The 27,681-nt window shown below is 35.4% G+C and overlaps 1 protein-coding gene across 3 annotated transcripts in view; it reads left to right on the forward strand.

Moving 5' to 3' along the window:
* Window positions 1–27,681, forward strand: part of LOC126882219 (testicular acid phosphatase homolog) — a 162,631-nt gene that overhangs the window by 33,722 nt on the left and 101,228 nt on the right. For 2 of the 3 annotated variants that reach the window (XM_050647024.1, XM_050647026.1), the window contains exon 1: window positions 8,508–8,865. The exons of the other annotated variant lie outside the window; for it this stretch is intronic. In XM_050647024.1, coding sequence (XP_050502981.1) covers window positions 8,749–8,865 — 117 coding nt within the window. In that variant the 5' untranslated portion in view covers window positions 8,508–8,748. Of the gene's footprint in view, window positions 1–8,507; window positions 8,866–27,681 lie in introns of those variants that run through there. 3 annotated transcript variants of the gene reach the window in all.

A 27,681-nucleotide genomic window follows, 5' to 3' on the forward strand; every position in this document is an offset into this window, starting at 1 on the left:
ATTTTAATGTTTTTAAGTATGTACATAATCCTGGCGATAAGTGGGTTGTGGGTTGTTAATAGCTTAAGGGTGTCTAGTCGGATAAACTTTGATATATGGGAACACTGGAACAGGGTCAGTTTTAATTGTGGAACAGGTTAAAAATTTGGAACGGTCAGACCACGAAAACGGCACATTTATTTTGTCCGACAGAACAGACTTAAACTCTCCGAACAGAGACTAAACTCTCATGCAAAAATCAGACTGCTATTTATCACCAAATAGACATTTTAATGAGTGGAACATGTAGAATATGTCAAATGACAGGAATTATGACAGGTGATAAATAGCAGTCTGATTAACCAGCTTGCTATTAATCAACTTTTTTTTCATACGCGGGATCCAGACCTATTAAGTACATCATATTAGAAATTCATTACACTGTAACTACCACTATTACGCTGTGTCTATATTGATTGTCCTCGCTGCCGGAATAATATATTGTGGCTTTACTTGTTGAGAAACAACCTAAGTTGGGCCACCTGGCTTCAGTGATACCCGGTGCATCAATATTCAACCTATTCATTTTTTGAATAATATTGTGCAGCTTACCAGGCTGAAACATACTTTGAACATTCCAGGTTCCAAATCTAGTGTTTGACGGTCTTATTCTTTCGTCTCCGTTATTCTGACAAGGAATTCGCTGATCAACGACCTGAGAGGCCTTGTCTTCTCCTTCTCTGCCGGATCTTGGCTTCCAACATGATTAGTAACGCCGTTGTTAGTTTCTAAAACTATGATGATTGTAATAGGGTATTTCAAGACTGTAATAGGGTGAAGCGGTATTTCAAGAAGCGCTCTCAGATTCAATAGAAGGTATATCTATCAATGGAGAAGTTTTGAATAACTTACGTTTTACAGACGATACAGTAATAATAACGGATAACAACAATGATTTATAGAACGTAATGCAACGCCTTAATGAACGCTGTTATGAGTACGCACTGAAGATGAATTAAAAAAACTAAATGCATGATCATGATTAAATCAGCATACGCAAACATCCAATTGACTATTGAAGATACTGTAATTGAGAGTGTGGATAACTACAAATACTAGGAACCTGGATAACATCAAATTTAGACTAAACCAAAGAAATTAAGACACGTATTTAAATAGCACGTGCATTATTCATTAAACTTAAAAAGTTTCTTTGTTGTCGGGATATAAGGTTAGGACTACGCCTAAGGATGCTTCGGTGTTACGTGTTCTCTAATCTTTTTTATAGCTGCGAAGCGTGGACATTAAAATAAGTCAATCTGAATAAGTTGACCGTCTTTGAATTTTGGTGTTACAGAAGAATCCTTCGAATATAATGGGTTCAAAGAATTTCAAACGTGGAGGTAACTAGAAGGCTAAGAAATAAAGCGGAAATAATATTAACTATCAAAATACGAAAACTTGATTATAAGAAGGGATTCAAAGATGACAATCAGACCATATTATGTAAAGGGCTAATCAGAAAAATTGAAATGGATAGGACACAACAACAACATTCAAAATAACCAATACTCTGAGTTCTATCCTATCCAAAACCAAACCCAACAAAACAAAATAAAGATCCAAAAACTGGGAATGTAACAATTTATACGTGGGAGAAAGTGCAAGAGTCATCCTATCCGGCGAAGAAAACTGTGTTGCAAACCCATCAGCAAAATGCAGCAGACTGTGGTTGCCAATACTAAAAGAAGAAGTCAAAAACAAAAACATATAAAAGGCTCATAGACTATACATATGCAACACACAATACATACACGAAAACACTCTACCTACAAAACTTACTAGTCCAAGCTGTGGATGAAAAATAGATTGATTTCAGGATATAATTCAGGAATTTTTGTAACCTACCAGGTGTTTTAAAGGACGATGCCAGAAATAACTTCTACTAAAATGTAACGAAAAATTTTGTGAGCTTTTCGTTTGTGACGTTTTTCATTTGTTAAATTTGCAACTTTTAAAGATTTTTAATTTTGCAGCTTAGGATATTTATTTTAGAGAAAAACTTTTAAATGGAAAGTATTAGTAGCTCAATAAAAACAAACCCACACTTTCCCTCATTGACATGTTATCTATGTATGTGTTTGCCAAATTTCATTTCAATCTAAGCGGATGTTTAAAATTTGTATCATAACCCATGATTCAATGTAATATAAGTTGCTAAGGGCAACCGACACAATAAATGGCAATCGTAAAGAAAAATAAGTCTCCACTTTAAATAGCATTTTTAACAATTAAATGTAATTTTCTTTTATAATATAAGTTTTTCTGTAGTCAATGATTGTGAAATAATTTCCTAATTGTTTTGAATAAAGTCACTACGATTAAGGAAGACTAAAACAATTATCTCGGCTTCAGTTGGTAGTGGAAAATGTGTATTTTTTTATCAATCTTCAGCAACAATAATCTGCAAGTTAGAAACACATAGGGTGTTAGGGTCCGCTTCAGTTCTAAATGTTTATAACGAAATTTAAACAGTGGCGTAGCTGACAGGCCCGCAGGGCCCGCAAGGCGGGGGGCCCCGACGTTAGGAGGGGCCCCTTAAAGCCTTCAAGCTTAATACTTCTACTTTCTTTAAATTGGGGACCAAAACATATTTTCCTAATAAGCATCAAAATAGGGAATTTGGGAGGAAGTAATGAAGCGGGTAATTGACGTAATAACTCTTACTCTTTCTGGGTGAAATTTAGCGTTTCGTGGACATGTTGGTAGTTTAGACGAAAGTGAATCCCAAAAAGGTAATTTTTGTCGATGGTTTTTTTACTAGCTAAATATGATCCTGTTTTAGTTAAATTAACCGATAAAAACAATAACTTAAACAAATTATATGAGCCCTCAAATACCACACGAAGTTATAAAATTGCTGGTTTAAGAAACTGAAAACAAAGTGAATAATTTAATTAAAAAAAGTTGTTTTTATTCAATAATTCTTGATACTACTCAAGATATTTCATATTTCCAAAGACGATCAGCTTAGTTTTATTTTCCGGCATCTAAAAATAACTCTGACGAAAATAATTTACCCTCCAAAGCATAAAGCATAAGTTGTCGGAAGTTGTTTGGGATTTATTCGCATATTAGACCAAAGTGCACAAGGTGCTGTAAATGAAATTTTAAAATTTATACAATCAAAGCACCTTTACGTATACAACTGCAGAGGAAAGAGGTATGATGGGGCAAGAGTAAAGTGGTGTATAGGTTACCGTTAAAACCCGATTTCAGTTAAAACCCGAACTTAATAGGAAAAACTTGTTTTAACTACGCGCTTTAGACAATTCTAGTTTTAACTAGTCAAAACTACATTAGATTGCTAAATTCAGTTAAAACTAGAAATTTTAAACAAATTTCAATATTATGTACCTGCTGAAGACATTTTGACAGAATTGAACCTGTTGCTATTGGTTATGGAGGTTTTAAACGTTGCTATTGGTTATGGAGGTTGGGATAGGTTGAAGACCAAAACCGCCAGAAAACACGCAAATATAACAATTGATATGTTTAATAATTTTATATTAATGTGTAAAACCTGCCAACGGAAGAAGAGTAGAGCGAAGAGGGGTCTTGTGTCGAAACCTATATTGCATTCAGAAATGAAAAGTCGCTCTTAGGTAGATTTGATCGATATGCAATAACAAGAGGATCACGGCTACAAGTTTATTATGGTTTATCAGGACCATTTAACAAAATTTGTTTTGCTGAGACCATTATAACTTAAGAGGGCGGAAGAAGTTGCTTGTCAATTTTATTAACGGATATATTCTTGACTTTTGGCGCACCATGCATTTGGCCGAGAGTTCGGTAATGCAGTTATAAATTAGGTAATGTCATACAGGCCTGAAAAAAAATTAGTTGATGGAAAACCAAGGCACAGAGCCAGAGTCAAGGTTCAGTCGAGCGAGCTAACCAAGATATCCCAAGAAAATTTTATCAGCCTGGATGCAAGACAATAACAGAACAGCGTGGTCAAAAAGATTTGAGTTTTTTTACGTTTACGATCTTGTCCAGAATATTTTACGTTTTAGAGAAATTATTTTCAAACAACAGGGGTAGCAAATTATTTACCGAGTAAAAGCCAGTTTTGACTGAAATATGCTTAGTCTCAACTAGAATTAACTGAAAATATTTGATAGTACTAGTTTTCACTAGCTAAAACTAGAATTATCTAAAGCCCACAGGTAAAACTAGTTTTTCCTAATAAATTCGGGTTTTAACTGAAATCTGGTTTTTACGGTAACATAGGTACATATTATTCAGGCGTACAAATGCGCATAACTGATATTGAAAAACAGTTTCCGATGTTCATTTTGCATCCCATAATCTGAACCAAGTGTTAAATAATGTACTATGTACTATTATGACTTTGAATTTATCGCGTTTGCCAACACTTAAAAAGGTTATGTGAAACCCGGTGGTCATCCAGACATGATATGCTGTTTTGGCTTTGCGTCGAGCTTTCTGACAAGTAATGAAATTTTTAACGAGAATTTCACTGCTATCAAAAAACTATGAAAAATTAGAGGCTAATGCATTATTCGAGCATATGAATAATTTTTAATTTGCCAACATTACTATTCAATCTAAAATACTTAACTTTATACATCCAAAATCAAAACTTTTGCAATCTGAAACGGCAGAGTTAACCTTCAACTTTTTGAAAAAACTCGTGATAATCTTCGAGAAATGAGAAATTCGTTTTACGAAATTTTTATCAGAAGCAGCAGGAATAACAGAATAGTGGGGATTATATAGGAATTTAAAAATAAACGCATAAAACGTATAAAAAAATTTACGATGAGCTCAGCTGCGACGAAAAAATAACTTGTAGCAAAAAAAGCTTTGAAGTTAATGTTTTCAATGTAAATTAGGTATATACTCTGGGCTAATTAGCAAAATTCATGGAAAAGTTATTTACCAGCAATTTTATTGCTGGAATCGAATTATAAGATCCTATATATTAATAATATAGGTATGCAAAGTCCGCAGATAGTGTGCTACTTTTTTTATAAACAAAATGGCGCCGACAAATCGTATTTTTTTCAATTATTGCTCTATAACTCCGAAGATTTTAACTTTACAACAAAAACACCCAAATAAATATTCACCTCAATTAAATTCTACATAGAGATAGGTTTTTCACGATTTGTTCTGACGAAAATTTTCCTCGGAAAATGCGGGTTTTCCTAACAAAAACTCTAATTTTCAAATAAAGTTTTCGGTAAGTAATTATTAATCAATAATTAAATAACTTAGTGATATCAAAGCTTTCTTGGTATAGATTGTAATTCCAGAAGCTGGTGAAAATTAAACGAATATTTTAGCAACAATTCAATTGTTAATTAACAATTTACGATCGCAATAATAACCAAAATAATCATGATACGCTGATCAAACTTATAAAGATTATAAAGATGAGAGGCTTATTTAATATTTTATCGACAAAATATAAATTTTTCTTTTTTTTGCATAATCTTTAAATTTTGAAAAAAAAATAGTTATAATACGCTGGTCTAATTAGTAAAGTACAAAGAAAGGTTATTTACCAGCAATTTTATTACTGGAATCGAATTATAAGATCCTATGTAATATTAATATAGGTATGCAAAGTCCGCAGATAGTGTGCTACTTTTTTTATAAAGTTTTTAAGTAAAAAGTTTTAAAGCATTCATTTTCAAGAAATTTGAAATGCGCATTTTAGCTATTTTTTGAAATTACAATATAATAAAAACTTTCTGAGAAACGTTAATTTGTTTATAACTATTTTTTAAACATTTAAAGATTATGCAAAAAAACAAAAAATTTATATTTTGTCGACAAAATGTTAAATAGGCATCTCATTTTTATAAGATTTCAAAGTTTGATCGGTGTATCATAATTATTTTGGTTATTATTGCGACCGTAAATTATTAATTAACAATTGAATTGTTGCTAAAATATTCGTTTAATTTTTATCAGCTTCTGGAACTATGATCTAAACCAAGAAGGCTTTTAAGTCACCAAATTATTTAATTATTGGTAAATAATTACTTATTTAAAACTTTATTTGAAAATTAAAGATTTTGTAAAGAAAACCCGCATTTTCCGAGGAAAATTTTCACCGGAGCAGATCGGGAAAAACACGTCTCTATTCAGAATTTAATCACGGTGAATTTTTATTTGAGTGTTTTTGTTGTAAAATTAAAATCTTGGGAGTTATAGAGCAATAATTGAAAAAAACACGATTTTCGGGCGCCATTTTGTTTATAAAAAAAGTAGCACACTATCTGAGGATTTTGCATACCTATATTATTAATATATAGGATCTTATAATTCGATTCCAGCAATAAAATTGCTGGTAAATAACTTTTCCCAAAAATGGCCTATTCTCCGATAATCAGCCCAGACTAATAGTGTTGCAAGAATTATAGATTAAGTACTATATAGTATATAGTATTATAGATTAAGAGACATGAAGGTATAGGTTTTCATGTCTATTCCCAAAAACTCTAATGACACTAACTGATGAAGACTTATTAAAGAAAGACCAAATAATGCTATTTACACATATTTTAGTAATTATACTGTTATTTAGTTGTCGTTATGTTTATAATACGGGGCCCCACAAAAATTGTCGCGGGGTGGCCCCGCAATCTTCAGCTACGCCACTGAATTTAAACCAGAATTTAAAACCAGAAATGTTTTACGCATTAATTTACATCAGATTATAAAAATATGAGAATTTAGAAGGATAGTGGATCTAGGATTATCTCTATGATTTTTTTTAATTATAGCCTTCAACATTTGACCTCTCGGGATAAACAATTTAGAATATCTAAGCAACAAGTTCACCAATCGGGCTTTACAATTTTATTTTATGTTTGAAATTGAAATATCTTCATTTTAAAGCTTTAAAGGTTAAGAAAAAGTTATTTTTACAATAAATATTGCAAGTGCAAAAAACGGTCATTTTGAACTTTTCGCAAGCTGTTTTGCATTAACGAATTAACGAAATTAAACTTGCCATAGCACAAATTGTAGGTGTGTTAACGTACTACAACTTTCTATTTAGAAGTTTTTCTCTAAAATAAATATCATAAGCTGCGCGCGAAATTAAAAATCTTTAAAAATTGCCAATTTAACAAAACCGAAAAACGTCATAAATAAAAAAGCACACACAATTTTTGGTTATATTTTAGTAGAAGTTATTCCTGGCATTGTCCTTTACAACATCTGATAGGTTTCAAAAATTCCTGAAATATAACACGTTTTTTCACCCACAGTTTCATTACAGCAACGTTTTGTGATACCGATTTCACAAAAAACTTAATACAAAATAATACAAAAATAATCCTAATTTGATATCGCTAGGATAATAAGATCACTTTCAAGCAATTTTTCAACCACAGACTTGCTGTGGCCTGTAAGATCTAGACTAAGTATGTCATTTTTTGAGAAAGACATACATAAGAATATCATCAAACATTAATATGTCAAACATTAGTTACTTAAAAGTGTAATTTTTATTACACCAGTAATTGAGGGGCTTGGACGTAAAAGGGTTTAAGTGCACTTTTTTCAAATTCTGACCTAAGTACAGATTCGCATACCCAAATGGTATTATAACTTGGTGGTAAATTTATCTAAGCATATTTCGCCCTACAGGCGCCATCTATCGCCATTACATTTTGTTCAATGACAACAATTGCAGTTTGCTTTGGTAGTAAACAGGTTTATCCGTGCTCTTGAACCGTTTTACCACAAAACTATTTTTAGTATTATGTAAAAACAAATAGTAAGAAACCGGTTTAAGCGCGCTTGAACCATTTTACCACAAAACTATTTTTAGTATTTTGTAATATGTAAACATATGTTAATAAAGGATTAATTTTAAGTAAATAAATATTAGATTTGTGACCAATTTTGAAGACTACTTAAGTATTAATTATGCAACGTGTCAGTTGTAGTTACACTGTGGATAACAGCTGGAACAAAAATGATTGGTAATATGTAGTTAACATCTGCACTTGAACCGTTTTACCAGTAACATTTATCAACACCATGTACCGATTCAAGTACATTTTTTTAATAATTGAAAAAAAGGAAGGATATAGTAAGGGTAATAATATACCCTTATAATTTTATCACTTTATAGTACATTGTACACTAGACAAATTTTAGTTAAATGACTCCTAGAATTTATAAAACTGAAACAACTTTGAAGCTGATTATCTCAGAACTACCAAAACTGCACTTAAACCCTTTTACGTCTGGCATCCTCAATTGTGGCTCTGTCCCATATTAACATAATATTTAAATTAGACACACCACAAGAAATGAGAAAACAGAAGTTTCAGAACCTACCTAATGTCATTTCAATATAGTTTTTAAACAAAAACAAAACGACTCACGAAAACCGATAAATATAAGATTAAATTTAACATAAACTCGAAAATATTTTAAGGTCAGCAAATAAATAAGCAGGGACCAAAACATTAAAAATTAGCTAGTACTGCCAGTCAAAGATTATCACTCGTTATCCACAAACAAAATAATAACTAGGTTTTTATCAGTATATTTCTCTTTCATAATAATCAGAGCAAAAACGTGGTATTTTTTAAAGAATGTGTCACATTATAATAGTGCAGTGGGTATTTAATTATTAGTGCAAGAGGCCACATTGTTACTATCAATACAAATAAGATAAATTAGGTCTTGTTATTTCATTGCATACGCAACATGGTTAACATATTATTTAGTAAAATAAATTTATTAGTATTATTAATGCTACATTGGGAAACTGGATATGGTGTTCCTGTTGAAAATAGTGATGATGAACTAGTAGCTGTGGTTGCAGTAAGTAAACAATATTTCATATTTCTTGGATTTTTTACACATCCATACACCAATTCCAAATGTAACAAGTCTGAATTTTAGCCATTTCAAGTTAAGTATTAGGAAGTGCTTCAATAACCAGTATGTCTGAGTTACAAAGGATAACATATCCATAATAACCTTCTATGAAGATGTCACACAAATATCTTCTCATAAAACGGTAATTATTTTAATTCCAAAGTGTAACAATTCGAGCTCTTACCCTGTTTTCTCGTAATTAATGATTCCTAACTTGTTACACTTTAGAGCTGGTGTAGGTACCTAACGACATACACACATACAGGGCCGCGTCCATAAGGGCGGAGAGGGGCGGTGCCTCCCGGCGCCGGACAAAAACGGGGCCGGTAGGTGCCGAAAGAAAAATTTGACAATACCGAAATTACCGGAAATATTAATAATATTTGATTATCTTGTAAAATTGAAAATTTACAAATCGTAGGTAGATATAAAAAGAGCAGTTATTATTACTTTGTTCCCCTAAGTGTACGAACCGTTATTTCTCTCATTAAACTGAACTATTACTCCATTCACTCACGGTAAAATATTGCAAAATCACTGAATTTTAAAGAACAGCTTGGGTTAACATGAAATTTGGCATACACATAGCCAACATGTCAAAGAAGAAAATGATTATAGGGCTTTTCATTCACAGTCATTTGTTTCGAGCTTCTGTCATGTGTCAAATAATATTAAGACATCTACGTCATACGTCTTTGGTTTGCATCATTGGTATATATCAATACCGTATGACGTAGATATATTAATATTAGACGGCACATGACAGAAGCTCGAAACAAATGACAATCGATGAAAAGCCCTATTGTGCCGACGTGTGCTTTTGCCCTAGGGAGTACCACGTGCTCAAGTCAATATCTATTTTTCGAGTTATTTGTGAGTGAATAATGTTTATTTTCTAACAAAGAAAAAACACGTTTTTAGACGGTTTTTCGCAAATAACTCAAAAAGTAAGTATTTTATTAAAAATATATTCTTGGGAAAAATTTTGAAAAAAAGGCATTTCCTTCAAAATTTCAAGTTTTTTTTTTTTTATTTAAAACCAATTTTTTTCAAAAATAAGCACTTTGAAATGGTGAAACTTCTAGATCATATAAATATATATAAGTGAAGTAAATTTTAAAGCTGTAACGATTAATTTCATTGGGATGCTAATTAAGCAGAGATTTTTACGATGTTTTTGACCAAAAAAACGGACCAACTTTATTTTCAGCGTTACTGGCTTACTTTTGCCGCTACAAACTTTTTTAACAAACAAAAATAAAGCTTTTTCTAAAGAGTTTAAAAAAATTATAACGAGTTTTCCCCGAAAAGTGCTTCATTTTTTAGTTATTTCACGTTGAAATGTTCGATTTGGAATTTGACGAATAAGAACCCACTTTTCTCGAGCTACAACTCTTCCTCTCAGTGCCGGATTAAGAGGGGGGCTATGGGACTATTTGCCCCCGGCGGTAAATTTTGAGAGGCGGTACGTCGCGTTGCTCCCATCACGTTTTAATTATATATGTGGATATTTCAAATTTATGGGGTTGCAGCAGAATGCACTATGGAAAGTACTTCTTTTTTTTAGTTGCTGAAGAAATTTATGTTTTTTTCTCAGCTTCAACTTACAGATGGAAACGACTCACTGATCTATTGAAAAATTGTGGCCATACAACATTTGTTCCAAAAAGAGTTAATGTGACTCGATGGTCAGGACGATTTAATGCATTAAAAGCTCTTAATTTATGCTATCAAGATATAAAGCAAGCACTTTTAGAGTTATTCTCGAACGACAATGAGAAGATGCCAGTTCGCTGTCAAGCAAACAATTTACACGAAAAGATGGCTACGTTAGAATTTGGTATTTATATTGCCTTTTGGTTCGAAGTACTGGAAAGAACTGGCCTAGCGAGTAAATCTTTACAAAGCGCAAATATGGACTTACATACATGTTCGTCTTTGTATAGCTCATTACAACATTTTTACGAGTCTCTTACGAGTGATAAATGTAATTTGTTTGAACAAAAGGGGCAGATCTTATCACAACAAACGGAATACAGCAAAGAAATTAGAAGTCGCAAAAGAAAATTACAGTTTGACGAAGCAGGTACAGAAGAGATCCTTACACCGCAAAGTAAGATTAGAACCCAAGTGCTGTACAAAACAATTGATTATTTGGCAAATAATCTGAAATCTAGAGGAAAAGCTTATGAAGATCTTGCCATCACTTTCTCATTTTTATTTTCTCTACCTCTTTCAGAGGATAACGTGATTTCAGACATAGCGTCGGTATTAGTGAATATTTATTCGAATGACTTAAATACATCTCTAGCAAGTGAGTGTATTCAATTAAAACATTTTATAATGTCACTACTAGTCCAAGTTGAGTATAAAAATCCAACAACTCACATTGCTACTTTTGTGATGGAGCTTTTGCATAAAAATAATATAATTGCAACCTTCCCAAACGTAGAAATAGCACTAAGAATCGTCTTATCGTTGATGGTTACTAACGCAACTGGTGAAAGATCATTTTCCACTTTAAAACGGGTCAAAAATTATTTGAGAAATACGATGACGGATGAAAAATTAAATTCGTTCGCTGTTTTAAATATTCAGTAGTAATTGCACAAGAGCTCTAAAATTATTGAATTTTTCCCGAGTGACACTTTGACAGTTTTAATTTCACGAGCCGACGGCGAGTGAAATTATGTCAAAGTGTCACGAGGGCAAACATTCTATATTAATTTTAGAGTTCGAGTGCAATTTGTTGCGATTATTTCATGAATAAAACTGTTCAAAACCAAAATTTTATTGTAATTTATTTATGTAAGTACAAATTAGTACAATTAAACACAAAGTTTTTATAAATATTTGACGATTGAAAGTCATCACTTTTATAATTTTTAAAACATTAATTGTCATTAATGTCACTGAATATATTTTTTCGTAGCAACGAAGGGCATCTGACGTAATATACTTAACGACGGGCAATTATCAAAAATTATCAATTTAATTCAGATTTCTGTAGCTTTCTATTGGTCAGAATCTCCTATGAATGAAATAATCATCATAATCATCTGCTTACAAAATTAAATTTTAATAAAATCATCGACCTGTTTGCTAGTAGGAAGTCCAGGAAATTTTGTTTGTAAATAATTATGTTAATTTACTTTATAAGTTGTGAGTTTGTGTCTTTGTGGCTTTTTTGTAAATTTGTAATAAATTACCTAATAATATTAAAATAGTTTTAATGAATTGTTAACATAATAAGACGCATCTATACCTAGTGGAGAGTGGCGGTATAGTATAACCTAGCCCCCGGCGGTCTATGAACTAAATCCGGCACTGCTTCCTCTACTAGATCTACCGAGTTCATGCGTGCATAGGTTTTTTTAATTTTTTATAACCTGTATTTTGCTAAAAACATTTTTTCAATAAAATATACACTTTTTGAGTTATTTGTGAAAAACCGTCTAAAACCGTGGTTTTTATGTTGAAAAATGAACATATTCACTCGCAAATAACTCGAAAAATATTGATTTAGTGAAAAAACGGTATATGGAACAAAATTGGTCAGTTTATCCACTTCCGGAAATAATTTTAACGTATATTTTTTCATCCCCGACGACGCAATATCAATTGTTTTCTTTCGTATAAATTAGCTATGCGTATGCCAAATTTCATGTCAATCCAAGCGGTTCTTTAATATACAGAGCAAAAACCATGAGCAAATGAACTATAGTAATAATAATTATATATTTATTTGTTCTCTGATAATGTAATCGTTGTTTTTTGTAAATATTTATAGTATTTATAATAACTTATTATCAGTAGAATATTACTTTACTGCTGCTGAAAATCTAAGAGAAGAAAATAAGGGTTACCCAGAGGGCCATGCTAAGAATCACAAGGAGACAGAATACCAAATAATATCAGGCAAAGGACAAAAATCAAAGACATAGTAGAACATGTAGCAAAGAAGAAATGGAGATGTGCAGGTCATGTGGCAAGAACACCGAACAGCAGCTAGACTAGAAGATTATTGGAATAGCGACCGCCGGCGGACAATCGTATAAACGAAGCAGAGATCGATCACTAACGCGCTGGAGTGACGATTTAAAGAGAACTGCCGAAAACTGGATAGCTGGTAGCTCAAGATTGGGAGACATGGAGAAACTTTTAGGAGGCCTATGTTCAGCCGTGGACGATAACGGTTAGATTATGATGATGATGATGATACTTTCCTAACACATAAAAAATAGTTTGTAGGTATACCGTTTAACGATTCACTAAGCTACAAAAAACTACTTACAAAGGAAGGAGGAAAGGGGCGCCTAAAATTATTGCTCCAGGGCGCTTGAAAGCCTTGGCGCGGCACTGCACACATACACACACACCCACGCACGCACAAGATAAGTTAAAAGCATCTACCTAAACTCCTAGATCATTTCTGGACATACCTCCTCTAGCCCAGTAAATGAACGGGAAATACTGCGATACCGTGTAATTTTCAGGGTCAACTCCGAATTACATTAAAACTTGGATTTAGGTTCTACTTACCCTCTACTTCAAAGTTGAACTTGTGCCGTTGGTTGCTTTTACTTGGGGGTGACAGTTCTCGGGGTGAAAAAGGACCGTTTAAAATAAGTCCGGAAATGGATAAATTGACTAATTCTAAGCCACTTTCATTCTATAGTTTTTTTAATTAAATCAATGCTTTTCGAGTTATTTTCACAAGTAACTCTAAAACGAAGTATTTTATCGACAAACATATTCTTAGCAAAATTGTAGCATAGAAATTAACGAAAAAAGTTGTGTATTCGTAAAGTCTATAGACGTAGCAAAATTAAAGTTGTAGGTAGCTCATGAAAAGTACGTTCATATTCGTCAAACTCCAAATCGAAAATTTCAACTTGAAATAACCCAAAAAACGAAGTACTTTTCGGGTAAAACCCATCAAAACTTTTTTAAAAGTGTTAAAAAAATCTTTATTTTTATTATTTATAAAAGTTTCGAGCATCAAAACTAAGCGAGTTACGCTTAAAAATAAATTTTGCTCCTTCTTTTTTGGTAAAAAGGAATCGTGAGAATCTTTCTCTATTGAGCACTCCAAATAAAATTAATAGTTACCGCTTTAAAATCTACTTTATATTTTATATATTTTATATATATTTTACTATATATTTCTTATATGATCTGTAAGTTTCACCAGTTTAAAGCGCAAATTTTTTGCACAGCTTAAAGTGTTTGCCACAGTTAATTAATCAATTAATTGAAATGAATTAATTAATTAAGTAAAAATTTGTGAGAAAAATAATAGAAAAACAATAAGAAAAATTAAGTTAATTACACGATAATAGTAGGGGAGTCTTGGATGCTATTTCGCGAAATATCGCGGGGGTTCCTATTTACGATAGTAAAGTTACACTCCACTATCTGAAACATTTTGTGTATCATGCGGAGTAGTTTTTTCGATCCATTTTTATCAACTCATTTGGTATTCTGCCCGGGCCTTCTGCTTTTTTGTTATTTTGAAATTTGATCATTCTTTTTACCTCATCATCATCAACCAGTACGCGTCCACTGCTAGACATAGGTCTCCCTTAGCTCTTTCCATCTGTCTCTGTTTTGTCCGGCTTTTATCCAGTTACCGATAACATGCTTCAGATCGTCGGCACATTTGATTGGTGGGAGTCCTCTGCTACGTAGTGCTTCTTCTCGTTGCCTCCACTTGACAATACTCTCGGTAGCCGCCGAAGAGACAAGACGCGCAGAGTGCGGACGAGCAGCAGTAGCAGCGCAACAAGTCGAGGAGAGGGAAGTGCTTTAGTGTAACGTACTTCTTAGTACGGCTGTGAATGTAAGCACAGCAACACTAGAGCGCTCGCTCTCTCTAGACGCGAAGACGTGGAAGCAGAGGCAAAAGCCAACCTCTTGGATGTGGTGAAACTCAGGAAGTTTGATTTCATTGAATTTTCTGAGACATTGCAAACAAGGGTTGGAAAGCAGAATAAGCAATAGCGGGCTCGACGTGAGCCCGCTACGGGATACTCTCTGTGCCTCCGATAGGAATGGGTACAGTTTAAAACACTGTACCTCGACACTGCAAGGTGTAGTTATTTAGAATACATCTTGCAGCCCCGGCCCCTAAGGTCAGAGAGTTGAGAAAATCAAGAGGATCCCGTACCTAGTTCTGTCTAGGTACGAGAACTACCGCGCTGTTGTGCAGGGAGCCAACCCTGAAGTCGATGTGGTGTCGGGCCCATCGGCTGAAAAAAAGGCTTCTTCTAAAAGTTAGGTTACCGCTCCCAACCAAAGATGACACGAGTCAGATCTCGGTCACCCCCCAAATCCAAGGCGCTTTCCCCGCCAAGATATGCAGACTCTAAAGAGTCCCTCCTGTTACAGCACCCTGAAGAGAGCAGCGATGACCACTCGAGCGACCAGGAAGATGGCAAAGACGGTTTTACGATCCAAAATCGTAGAATAAGAAAAAAGAAGAAGAAGTCAAAAGGCAAGGACTCCACGCAGAACGTCGAGACCACCGAGAACGTCACCGAAGCCACCCAGGAAGTCGAGGATTCCCAGAACATCGAGGCCACCCAGGAAGTCGAAGACATGGACGAAGACGTCCCAGGCGCCGAAGGCAGGGGCACTACCAAACGTCAGCGGTTTGAAAAGGATGCCGCCAGCGAAGACGAGCTGACAAAGGCCAACGCAGAAATCAACCGACTCAGAACCCTGATGAAAGAATTTGCAGCAAACGTTGATGCAAACAACAAAAGATACGAAGATGTGATCGCACAACAGAAGGCAGAGATCAAAGAGCTGAATACGGAGATTCGACGAATGAGCGAAAAGATGGATGCCAGATTCGACGAGTTGATAGCTCTCCAGAAACAACTCGCAAAGAAATCGGAGAAGAAAAACCCCGAAAAGACGGACAAAAAGCCACCAGTAGAGCAGCCTGCCACCAAAAAGATGACCACCGAGCAGACTCGACCACCCAGCCAGAAGGCTACCACCTCGACGAAGGAGGCGTCCACCCAACAGAGGAAAAAGAGTAAGGAAGAGTTTCCACCCCTGGTGACACACCTTCCACTAACCGACGAGGAATACGCCGCATGGACGTCCAACCAAGAAAAAGCCATGAAACTAGCTCCCCAGGTACAGCTACCCCTCTCCGAGGAACCAGTGCCATCCACGAGCACAGATAGGGACGCGCTTGCCGCTTCCAGTCAAACTGATACAGTGTCAATGGAAACAAACCAAGACGAAGAAGACGCCGAAGAAGCCGTGTTACCTGAAAACCAGGTAACACCATACAGAAAACCGCCTGTAATTAAGTTACAGAGTGTCAGCGAGACAGGGGCTATTCTTACCATAGCCCAGGGCAAAGGCATCATCACCACAAACAAAATCTCCAGAAGTGGCAGAGAGACGCTCATCCAGGCTAAAAGCCCGGATGACTACAGAAAGATGACAAGGATAGTGGAGGAATATGCAGAAGCATACGCCGCCAAAGAGAAAAAGAGGCTACAATGGATAGCCTTTCCACTCGACGAAGACAGGAAACCAAAATTAGTGTTACGAGGATTGCCCACGAATACCACCGAGAAGGCAATCCAAGAAGACATGGCAAACCAATATGGAATAACCTGCCACACAGCACGTAACATGTCTACGAGAGTAGGGAAAAGGAGGCCACTACCCATGTTTGTCATGACACTGGATCAGGAAGACGTGGAAAAAGCAAAGCGGGTAACGAACCTGTGCCACATGAAAGTTGTGGTAGAGGACCTACGCAAGGCAGCAGGACCGACGCAGTGCTTCAACTGCCAAGGGTACCATCACGCCCAGAACTCGTGTCACAAGGACCCGAGATGTGTGAAGTGCGGCGAAGAACACCACTCAAAGCAGTGCCAGAGAGCCAGAGAAGTCAAGGCAACGTGTGCCAACTGCAATGGGAGCCACCCAGCCAACTACAGAGGATGTCCTAGGTGCCCAACCTGGGGGAGGCCTCCACCACAGAGGTCACAACAGCGACCACCACCAAACCGAAGACAGCAGGCAACCGGGGTATCCTACGCGCAAGCCACGCAGGGAGACCAACCAGCGCAGAACAACACACCGTCCAACCGACCAACCCTCCCAGACGAAGAGTACCTAGTCAGGATGGTCACAAACATCGTGACTAAGGTAGTCCAAGAGGTGATAATCAGCACCAGGCAGGCACAGAACTAATGGCAGAGAGGGGATACTTGAGGATAGGCTCCTGGAACCCGGGCGGCATAACCACAAATCAGAACATACTAGATGAACTCGCCAACAGATACGAGATGGACATCGTAGCAATTCAGGAAACAAAATTGACCAACAACTTCAACCTAAAGTTTCCTGGATACGACGTATATAGGAACGACCTCACTAGAAGATCAGGAGGAACGGCCATCCTAGTAAAGAAGGGTATTAGACACACCAGTTACACTACTCCACCACTGGTCAACATGGAAGCCACAACAATAGAAGTTAACATGAGGCAAGGCGCAATAAGGATCACATCAGCCTACGTAAGACCACAAGACCCTTTAATGGACGATGACCTAGATGCGTTCCTAAACATCGCCGAACCATCCATCATAATAGGAGACCTGAATGCAAGATCCCCCAACTGGAACGACAGAGCTACGAACAGAAACGGACGACTACTAAACAGATACATAGAAAACAACGAAGACACAATGGCAATGGGCCCAGAAGAACCTACCCACTACCCAGGAAACGCACTTCCGACACACATCGACTTAGTTGTAGCCAAAAACCTAGGACTGCAATCAGAATTAATCACGCTGGACGAAGGATCAACTGACCACCACCCCATCCTACTAGAAATCGGAACATGGGAAGAGACAAACCCGCCAAAAAGAACAAAAAAGAAAATAAAGTGGACTAACTACAAAAGGTTAGTAAGTGAAGGAATAAACATAGTGCCAGTAATAAACACTCCAGAAGAAATAGAAGGAAAAGTCCTAGAGTTCGAAAATATCATCCAAGAGGTAATTAGAAACAGCACAACAGAGGAAGATGTCGAGATATTCATGGGAAGGTTCAAAGACATACCACAAGAAACACAAGAGTTGATAAGGGAAAAAAATAGAGCAAAGAAAACAGCAAGAAGAACAAGAAACAGAGTAGATAAATCCTGGGCAAATATTTTAAATAGGGAGGTCCAAACGGCCCTAAAACTCCACCGTAGCGAAAAATGGGACAACTTCGTACAAGAGATGGAAGAACAAGACTCAAACATGAGAAATGTCTGGAAGCTCCAGAAAATGCTGAGAAGCGACAGGAAACCCATCCCCCCACTACATGGAAGATACGGCATGGTATACACCATAGAAGACAAAGCAGAGGCGATGAGGACTACACTCGAAGATGAATGCAGACTGAACTTCCACCAAGACGAAGACGACGACTTCCTGGAAGAAGTCGAAGAACAAGAAGAAGGACCAGAAGACCCAGAGGACTTCATCCCCCCAACATCACCGGAAGAAATCAATGAACATATCAAAAATAGTTCACCGAGAAAAGCGCCTGGCCTCGACGAAATAACCAACAGAGCCCTAAAATATTTGCCCAGAAAAGCTATAGTGTATTTCACAAATATCATAAACGCAATATTAAGATTCAAGACATTCCCAAACAGATGGAAAGAGGCCCGTGTCATCATGATTCCAAAACCTGGCAAGAATCACACATTCCCACAGAACTACAGGCCAATCAGCTTACTTCCAGCGATCAGCAAGATAGTGGAAAGAATCATCCTCAGCAGACTGCAAGCGGAAACAACCCGACTAAATATCATCCCAGAGGCTCAATTCGGATTTAGAGCAGAGCACTCCAGCGAACTACAAGTCCTCAGGCTAACCGAGTACATAGCAGCCGGTTTCAACGATAAGCAGTACACTGGAGCAGCGTTCCTGGATGTAAGCAAGGCATTCGACAGAGTCTGGCACAAGGGGCTCCTATTCAAAATGCGGGATTACGGGTACAGCGGAGCGATGACGAGGCTAATCTCGTCGTACTTGGGCGGCCGGAGGTTCAGGATTCGGATAGGACAAGTCCTGTCCGAACTCGGAATCCCGGAGGCTGGAGTACCACAGGGAGCGGTCCTGTCACCCCTGCTGTACACGATATACACCGCAGATGTACCTAGAACACCAGGTACCCTCATGAGCCTCTACGCCGACGATACAGCAATAGCGGCCAAGCATAGAAACGCAGATATAGCAGTGACCAACCTACAAACTGCACTAGAAGAAATTGAAGCATGGTGTATCAAATGGAAGATAGCCATAAATTCAGAGAAAACACAAGCGGTTCTATACAAGAAAGGGAGACAGCAGCCAGAGGAACAATTGAGGGTGCATAACAGGCCCATCGAGTGGAAAAACGAAGCCAAATACCTAGGAGTCATTATGGATAAAGGATTAACCTTCCAAAAACACGTAGAAGCCACAGTCCAGAAGGCCAACATAGCAAGAGCGAATCTAAGAGGACTCACAGGCAGAAAAAGTAAATTAACACTCAAAACAAGGTTAAGATTGATAAATAGTATAATCCTACCGGTATTAACTTATGCGTCTCTCGCATGGGGACACGTATGTAATACACACAAGAAGAAGATCCAAGCAGTCCATAACAACAGCTTGAGGGAGGCCGTCAGAGTCCCAAGATAGGTAGCTGAAAGATTCCTGTTCAGAGAACTCCAACAGGTGAGAGTCACAGAAACCATGACAGACAAGGCAAGGGTCAAATTCGCAGAGTTAGAACATCACCCAAATTACATACTGCGAGAGACGCTAAGATACGACGAGTTCCACCGATGGAAGCACAGACGCCCGAAACAACAAATTATAGGATAAACTAAAAGTGATAAGTGATAGTAGTGTGTTCGTAGCTCGAAACAAGTGCCGAAGATAGCGTTACCCACGAAGTCCAAGTACCACGACCACCTCCAAGGTAAGCAAATATTAGAAAATTAGAAGGGCCTTAAGCCCCCAAAAAAATTTATATAAAATAAAAAATGGCGAAAGCCCCCAAAAAAATTAAAAAAACCAAAAACACATAAAAATTAGAGCATCGAGTCATCGGGCGGGGCCCAGCAGGGCCCAACAGGGCTCAGTGGGGCTCGGCACGATGACTCGGGGCCCAAGCAAGCAATTTTTAGTACCGCGGATAAGTTATTAAGAAGATAAAGGCATAGAGCGCATCACGCTGGGCCTAGTTTTTTTTGCATTCGATTAGGGTACCACAGTGGAATCTTATTACCCAGGGTTCCATTGTGAAGAGCATTTGGCTACGATAGTTGTGCCTCCATCGCGCATCAGCGTGCTATGGGGGGGGAAAGGGATGGCCTGGGGCATTGGAGCGAGGTGGGGTGATCCCTGTATAACTCGGGTCAAAACACCTCGCCCCAATGACTTGTTACACCCGAATGTACTCCTTCGAGAGGGTGAACAAATCCCACAGGTCGGGTTAAATCAAATTGCTTGCTTGCCACTTGACAATACGATTTATTTCGATTCGGTCTCCCAGGGAGACACCCAACATCTGGCCCTTCATAGCTGAGTTACGCTAATCTTGTTCACTACCTTTTTTGTGAGAGTTAATGTTTTGGCTCCATAAGTGAGTATAGGCAACACACACTGGTCAAAAATTTTCCTTTTGAGGCATATGGGTAAGTCCGATTTAAATACATAGTTCAGTTTACCAAACACTACCCAGGCTAATCCTGTGCGACGTGGGAGCTCACATTTCTGGTTATTTCTTCCCAACCGAATTTTATGTCCAAGTACTTATACCGTATTATATAATAATGTAGTTCATATTACCGGTAAATCTCCTTTTAACGTTTTACCTGTTAGCGTTTTCTACCTCTGTGTATGTTTCTTCCCATCTTTAATTTTTTCCACTTTTCTTTTTACTTCTATATTTTTTTTATATATAATTCCCAGTTCTCATAGATTTAGTATTTAGGTATTTTATATGGAGTTCTTTCTTCTCTTTTATATATTTCAGTGTGTCTTCATTTAATTTCGTATTTTGTTGGATGTATCTTTGGTGACTTTGTTTCTCTTCTCCAAAAGCTTGTAGGGCCTCTGTTTTCATGGTTTTTATGTGTTCGTACGTTTGTTCTAGTGATTCATACCTACTATTTCTTGTAGCTCCTTTAATACTCCAGGGAAATAAGCTAAAAATAGACCATGTTCGGGACACTCAAATATCCAGGTAGCTGACTACTTTTTTAGGTATTGTAGGCCTATAGGATGAAATCCTACCTATTTCCTGCCTAGAGTTTCTCGTCCGTTTTTTAATTACTAACAATTTAAAAATTTAATGCAAATTTAAATTAAAAATTTAATGCAAAAAACGCGATTTTGTCTATTTTTTGTAGCCCCTTCAAAAGCTAAATAGTTGACAAAATTACAAAATTTGATTTTTTTAGAGCATTGAAAAATCTTCAAAATGCTGATTTTTAAAAGTTAAAAAGTTAATTTGTTGCTTTTCAAACTGAAAAATAAGTGAAAATCGTTATTTGTTATTAACTTTTACCAAAACTAACTTAAAACTTTAGTGTTTCACCTAATGGTGGGAATTGGGACACTTAACAAACCCTCGAAATTTGAGACCGATCCATTAATTAATTTAAAAGTTATTCTATTTGTTTATCCCAGAGACCTTTAGTTTGCAATAACATAAGACAGCAAATAATTAAAATCGGGCAATTCTGCGTATTCTAAATGAAAGTAAAAAAGTGATACTATCAGAATGTATTAAAGAAAGTATCTAATATAGTCAAAAATCCTAATGCGAAATTTTTGAAATTTTGTAGTATATAAACACAAGAATAAAAAACTGCTAAGCGCCGTAAAAATGAGTGGCGCATACAATATTCCAGCTACAAAAGATCTGATATGAATATAACGTGGCGCGAAAATGTAGTTTCATTTTGATGCAAAACAAAATTCTACTTTTATTTTAAAAGATTTTTTCATAATATTTGCTCAATTTGAAGTAAAACGCGCCACAAAATAGTAACTTTGATACAGTTTGAATTTTGAAACTCTTTTGTGGCGCGTTGCCTTTAAATTTAGCAAATATATTGGAAAAATCTTTTAAAATAAAACTAGAATTTTGTTTTGCATCAAAATGAAAATACGTTTTCGCGCCACGTAATATTCATTTCAGATCTTTTGTAGCTGGAATATTGTATGCGCCACTCATTTTTACGGCGTTTAGCGGTTTTTTATTCTTGTATCAGGAGTTTTTTAAAGTTATTTATAAATTGAATGTATGAAGTTGACTGCAATGTTTCTCGATTACACGTTAAGCTTTATAAATGGTCGCCTTTGTCGCATTATCTCCCAATTGATCTAGTGTCCATCGAATGTACACTAGATTTTTTTCTATTCGAAATAGATTTAAAAAATATTGGGATGGTCGGTAAATATACTCGATTGCCCGTTGCCAGATCAAATTTAGCGTCGTAACCACTACAACTATATAAACCATTTCGGGAATAATCGTTAATTGGATTATACTTTTGTAGCTTAATAACTTCTAAACGACAACCGATTTTGATCACTAAACATGAGTTTAAAACGTATTGACAAGTAGTATCTGATGCATCTAAGGTCAAGTATGATAACTAAAGATATTACAGGAATTATTGAGCTTGAAAACCCGTTTTTTCCCATAGGAAATAGATTTGATCTTAATTATGAAGCCTATAACTTAAAAATTAGAATTTTCCCGGATATAAGGTATATACCGTTAGATTCGTCTAGAGTCCTTTTACAAACTCTCAGTTATTGGCGCAATTTGTAGGTTGAAATTTTGAGTAATTGTCGAAAAACCAAAATTTTCAAATTTTGATTTTCAGTTTTTCGGCTATGCTGAGCCTTGTGTATGTCTGATCCTGACGGCTTAAACACCATTTGAAACCATAACTCAACACTATTGATTTGGTGTATTTACTGTTCTCCTGTCTCTTCTTGAACCGAAGATATATACCCCCAAAAAATATGCCATTTTGTACCTACCAAGTTCTATAGCTCGCTTATGGTTGGTCAACATTTAAAAACTACACCGGTTCTAAATCGGCTCTGACCTCCTCTTCAAACACAGAAAAAAAAATTCAGATCGGTTTAACTTTTCCACAAACATTTTCCCTTTTTTAAATAGAAATTGAGTCATTTCATTGAGACTGGCAATTGAAAGGTAAGGTATAGTTTTCAATCCTAATAGCGACATTAATAATATTGAAAAATATTAAAAATATTACTAAACGATTTTTAAATTGAAAACTTATTGGTCCATTTCCCTGGTGACACCTCCAAGGCTTCTACAATATGCAAGCCAAATGGATGCTGCAGTGAAGCCAAAAGGGAAGGAATTCTACACTATGCAATTCACAACCCCCGTCTGCAGCTTGGTAAAGTTCCAACGGAAAATGGACCTAGTTACTCTATAGGAGTAATACTAATATAAAAATAAAAATGTATACCATTTTTATTCAGTTGCAATACGAAGGCAAAACAATCTTATTTTTCACTTAGAATACGGAGCGCAGTCCAGCACTCCAGCACTCCAGCACATTTTCCGTTGGAACTTTACCAAGCTGCAGACGGGGGTTGTGAATTGCATAGTGTAGAATTCCTTCCCTTTTGTCTTCACTAGCATCCATTTGGCTTGCATATTGTAGAAGCCTTGGAGGTGTCACCAGGGAAATGGACCAATAAGTTTTCAATTTAAAAACCTTTTAGTAATATTTCTAATATTTTTCCATATTATTAATGTCGCTATTAGGATGGAAAACTTTACCTTACCTTCCAAATAATTATCTAATAAAAATAATTGATTAATAAAGTGTCCTTTAACTTTTTCTATGATCAATATGATCATTAATGATACGATAATTTAAAAAATGGATTTTTGGAAAACAATTATTTTTTCAAGATCTGTTTAAACAAATTCGACTGTTTAATTAATAAATTTATGAACAAATTGCATATTTGTAATGTACGTAAAAATTACATACACATTAAAAAAGAAAGATCAAAATCCATTGAATTGATCCGGAGATACAGAAAATTGTATTAGTTTGAAATTGCTACATTTTTGAAAATTCGTAGAGGGTGCTATGAAGGTACAATGCTTGTGCAAATTTTTTAACAGAAACACAAATCCCATTTTTTAAAATGGTATCAATGAGATTCCGTAATTGTCGTAAACAAATTAGCTGCGAATAAAAAAAACACATGACTATCTTTGTCCCAAATGAACCCAGGCTAAATTCTTTTATTTGAAAATTCGTGTTAAAATACTAGATTTTCGAATTAAAAAGATTTTTTCTACCGACAATATTTTATCCGTAGTTATTCTAAATGTTTATAAACTATAAAATTTCAAAAATTTGGCATTAGGATTTTTGACTCTTAATTCTTTTATCTTTTTTTAAAGCATTTTGATACTATCACTCTTTTACTTGGCATACGCAGAATTGCCCTATAAGTATTATTTTATGTCTTATGTTATTTCAAAATAAAGGTCTTTGTGATAAATAAATAGAATAACTTTTACACTAATTAATGGATCGGTCTCAAATTTTGAGGGTTTGTTAAGTATCAAAATACCCAACTTACAGTGAAACCCTAAAATTCTAAGTAGGTACTAAAAGTTATTAACAAATATCGATTTTTATTTGTTTTGCAATTTGCGGAGCAACAAATTGACTTTTAACGTTCAGAAATCGGTATTTTGAATATTTTGTTCTAAATGTTCTAAAAAATCAAATTTTGTAATTTTGTGTCAACTATTTAGCTTTAGAATGAGGTGCTAAAATAGAAAAAATCGCGTCTTTTGCACTAAATTGTTAATAAATAAAAAACGAACGTGAACTCTAGGCAGTAAACAGGTGGGTTTTCTTCCTATAGGTCTACAATAACTAAAACAGTAGTCAGCTACCTGGATATTTGAGTGTCCTGAGAAAATCCTCATTTCTCTGGACTATAACTTTTGGTCCAATCTTCGTTTATATAAGTCTTTTATAGTAAAATTATTTTGAATTTGTTTTCTGTTGTAGAGCACACATTGAGAGGTGTAGCTGGAGCCGTAAATTCACCAGCATCTCCCAAGGTGGGTTTATGTTGGGTCTATATAAAGGGGAATTCCTTCGAAGCGATTACTAGTTTGTGATCTGTGCCTCAGTTTACTCTCACATCCTTTATTTTTATCGAGTTTTCGTGGGTTGCTATAACATAATCAATATTAGACCTCAGTTTTCTTGATTTTTGTCCCCATGTGTATTTGTGTTTGTCTTTATGATTATAGAAGCCGTTGTTGATCTTTAATTGGTTTATCTCGCATAATTAAATCACTCTCTCCCCGTTATCGTTTAATACATCTTCTCCATATCTATCTACTGTTCTGTCGTTTTATTTTTTTCCTTTCCGGTAACCGACAATAATTATTTCTTGATTATTTTTTCTCTCTTCGATTTCGTCTTGCAGTTGTTCTATGAATTGTTTTTGAAGTTATACTTCTTTACGCGCGATATGAGGGTGAATTTGTATATGTTAAAACCTACGATCCCGGCGCATTATAACTTTGTTCTGATTGGATGTTCAAATGACATGTCAAAAATTATCCAATATGACAGCTGTAGAAATTTGTGGAAAGCGAAACAACAAAGGTTAGTTAATAGTTATACTGCCTTTTTAAATAGTTTTCATATTATATTTTTGAAGTTATACTTCAAAATATTTTAATTTATGTATGTATCAGTCCAGAAAAGGTGTGGAAAGAATATATTAGTGTTTTTAAATATATTTTTCTACAAACGTGTTAAAAATTCAATTTTTAGGACTCCATAGGAGCGTTAAAAATGGTACTTTAAGGTACTAGTGCTTTAAAAATTTTAAGGCACTGCAGTTAAAAGTGAATTGTCAAATTGTGAAACGTCAAAATATTTATATTTCATTTATTAACATTAATATTAATAATACAGCTTGCGCAATTTGAAAAAGGTGGTTTAAAAGGTTTTTTATTATAATTTTTTGTCTTTGGATTTGTCTTCCTTGGGCGTAAAATAATAAAACATCTATTTTTATATTTCACTTGTCACCGTGATGTATAATTATGTATATCTGAAAGGTAAGTAGCATGCGGCTTGATGGCCTTGTTGGTAGAGCATTGGACCAGAGATCAAAAAATCGCGAGATTGCGGGTTCAAATCCCGGACGATTCATATTTTTTCTTTTTTTTTAATATTTGGCATTTGTTAACCTTTAACTACACGCGCTGGCGTACTTTGTACGCCAGATATAAGAATTCTACTGGAAATATATTTAAAAATTTAATTTTTGACCTTGCTTATTTTTCTAACCTATCACTGGAATGTGCTTTACAATTTGGTTTTAGTGTCGTTATAATCGGCATTCTGGAAAGATCGTAATTTACATTTTATTATTTGTTGTTTCCGGTGGTGGACAATATACCCCAGAATTATATTACTAAGTCGTGATATAAGTACATATTTTAACTGTTTTTTAGTCATTATGGCAAAAAATATATTTTTCTTTGTAAACAATACTTTTTCTCCTGTAAAAAATCACATTTAAAAAAAAATTTATTAGTAATTTTATTTATCATGGAATCCAGTTATTCCATGATTCCAGTTATAAATCCCAATTGGCTTACTGAAAAGGAACTCCAAGTATTCACTGATGCCGAATAAGGTTTATAACAAACAACTAAGTGTATTTTTTCAAAAAAAATTTAACAAATCCGCTGTTTTTAAGTGTATTTTCTTGTGGCGTACAAAGTACGCCACGCGTGTAGTTATGTTATAACTTGATGCGCGGGTAGTTAAAGGTTAAGTTTTGGTTCATTTTTGGTAATTATTGTTAATTTTTTGTATTGTAACTGTTAAGTAGGTATATTTATTTCGTTGAAATTATATTATAATAGAAGTATAACTTCTTAGGTGCGTACAAAGTACACACACATTATTTTTTTTGTCTTCCGTATATTTTTAGTTTGGTAGTTCTTTCATTTATTGTTTCTAAGTTTCGACGACGTTTTTCCATTTTTTTTAGTATAATAATAATTTATAGAAACCGCGAAGGCGTTACCAGAAACTTGGTCTCAATAAAAGTTTTATTTTAATATTATTTTATTTTAATTAAAGTAAAACTTTCGATTCTTGTAAGCAGATGCCGCCACGGTATCCGTATCGTGTTATTTCGTTGTAATTCAGTGCTATACTCCGTCTACCGAACAGACGGAGTAATCACGTGAATAAATCACAATATTTCTTCAAAATACCATAAAATTATATAATAATAATTGCAATTCCTACTTTTACCCTTTTTTATCTATTCAGCTCCAAGACTGAATATATTCCCCTATTTTCTCGATACCGTTTCCTTTCTTTGTCGGCTCGGTCATTATCATTATATTCATTTCATTCTTTGGAACTCCGCTATTACCTGCCTATACTTTGTCCGCCATCCTTGTTGTACGTTCCATGTGCCGCGTGCCAGTTTTCTCTGGCCTTTCTTTCTTGTTATTTTTTTATTGAGTTGTGAAGCTGGGCTTGTTTCACGTAAATCAAAAAATGCCCTCTCCCCTCATATTCGATGGTGCTCCCTTTAGATGTGTAAATTACCACCCGGGGATTAACATTTCTTCTTTTTTTTTCATTTTTGGATT

Source organism: Diabrotica virgifera, chromosome 3 (genome assembly GCF_917563875.1).
Source record: "Diabrotica virgifera virgifera chromosome 3, PGI_DIABVI_V3a".
In the NCBI taxonomy this organism is placed as follows: domain Eukaryota; kingdom Metazoa; phylum Arthropoda; class Insecta; order Coleoptera; family Chrysomelidae; genus Diabrotica; species Diabrotica virgifera.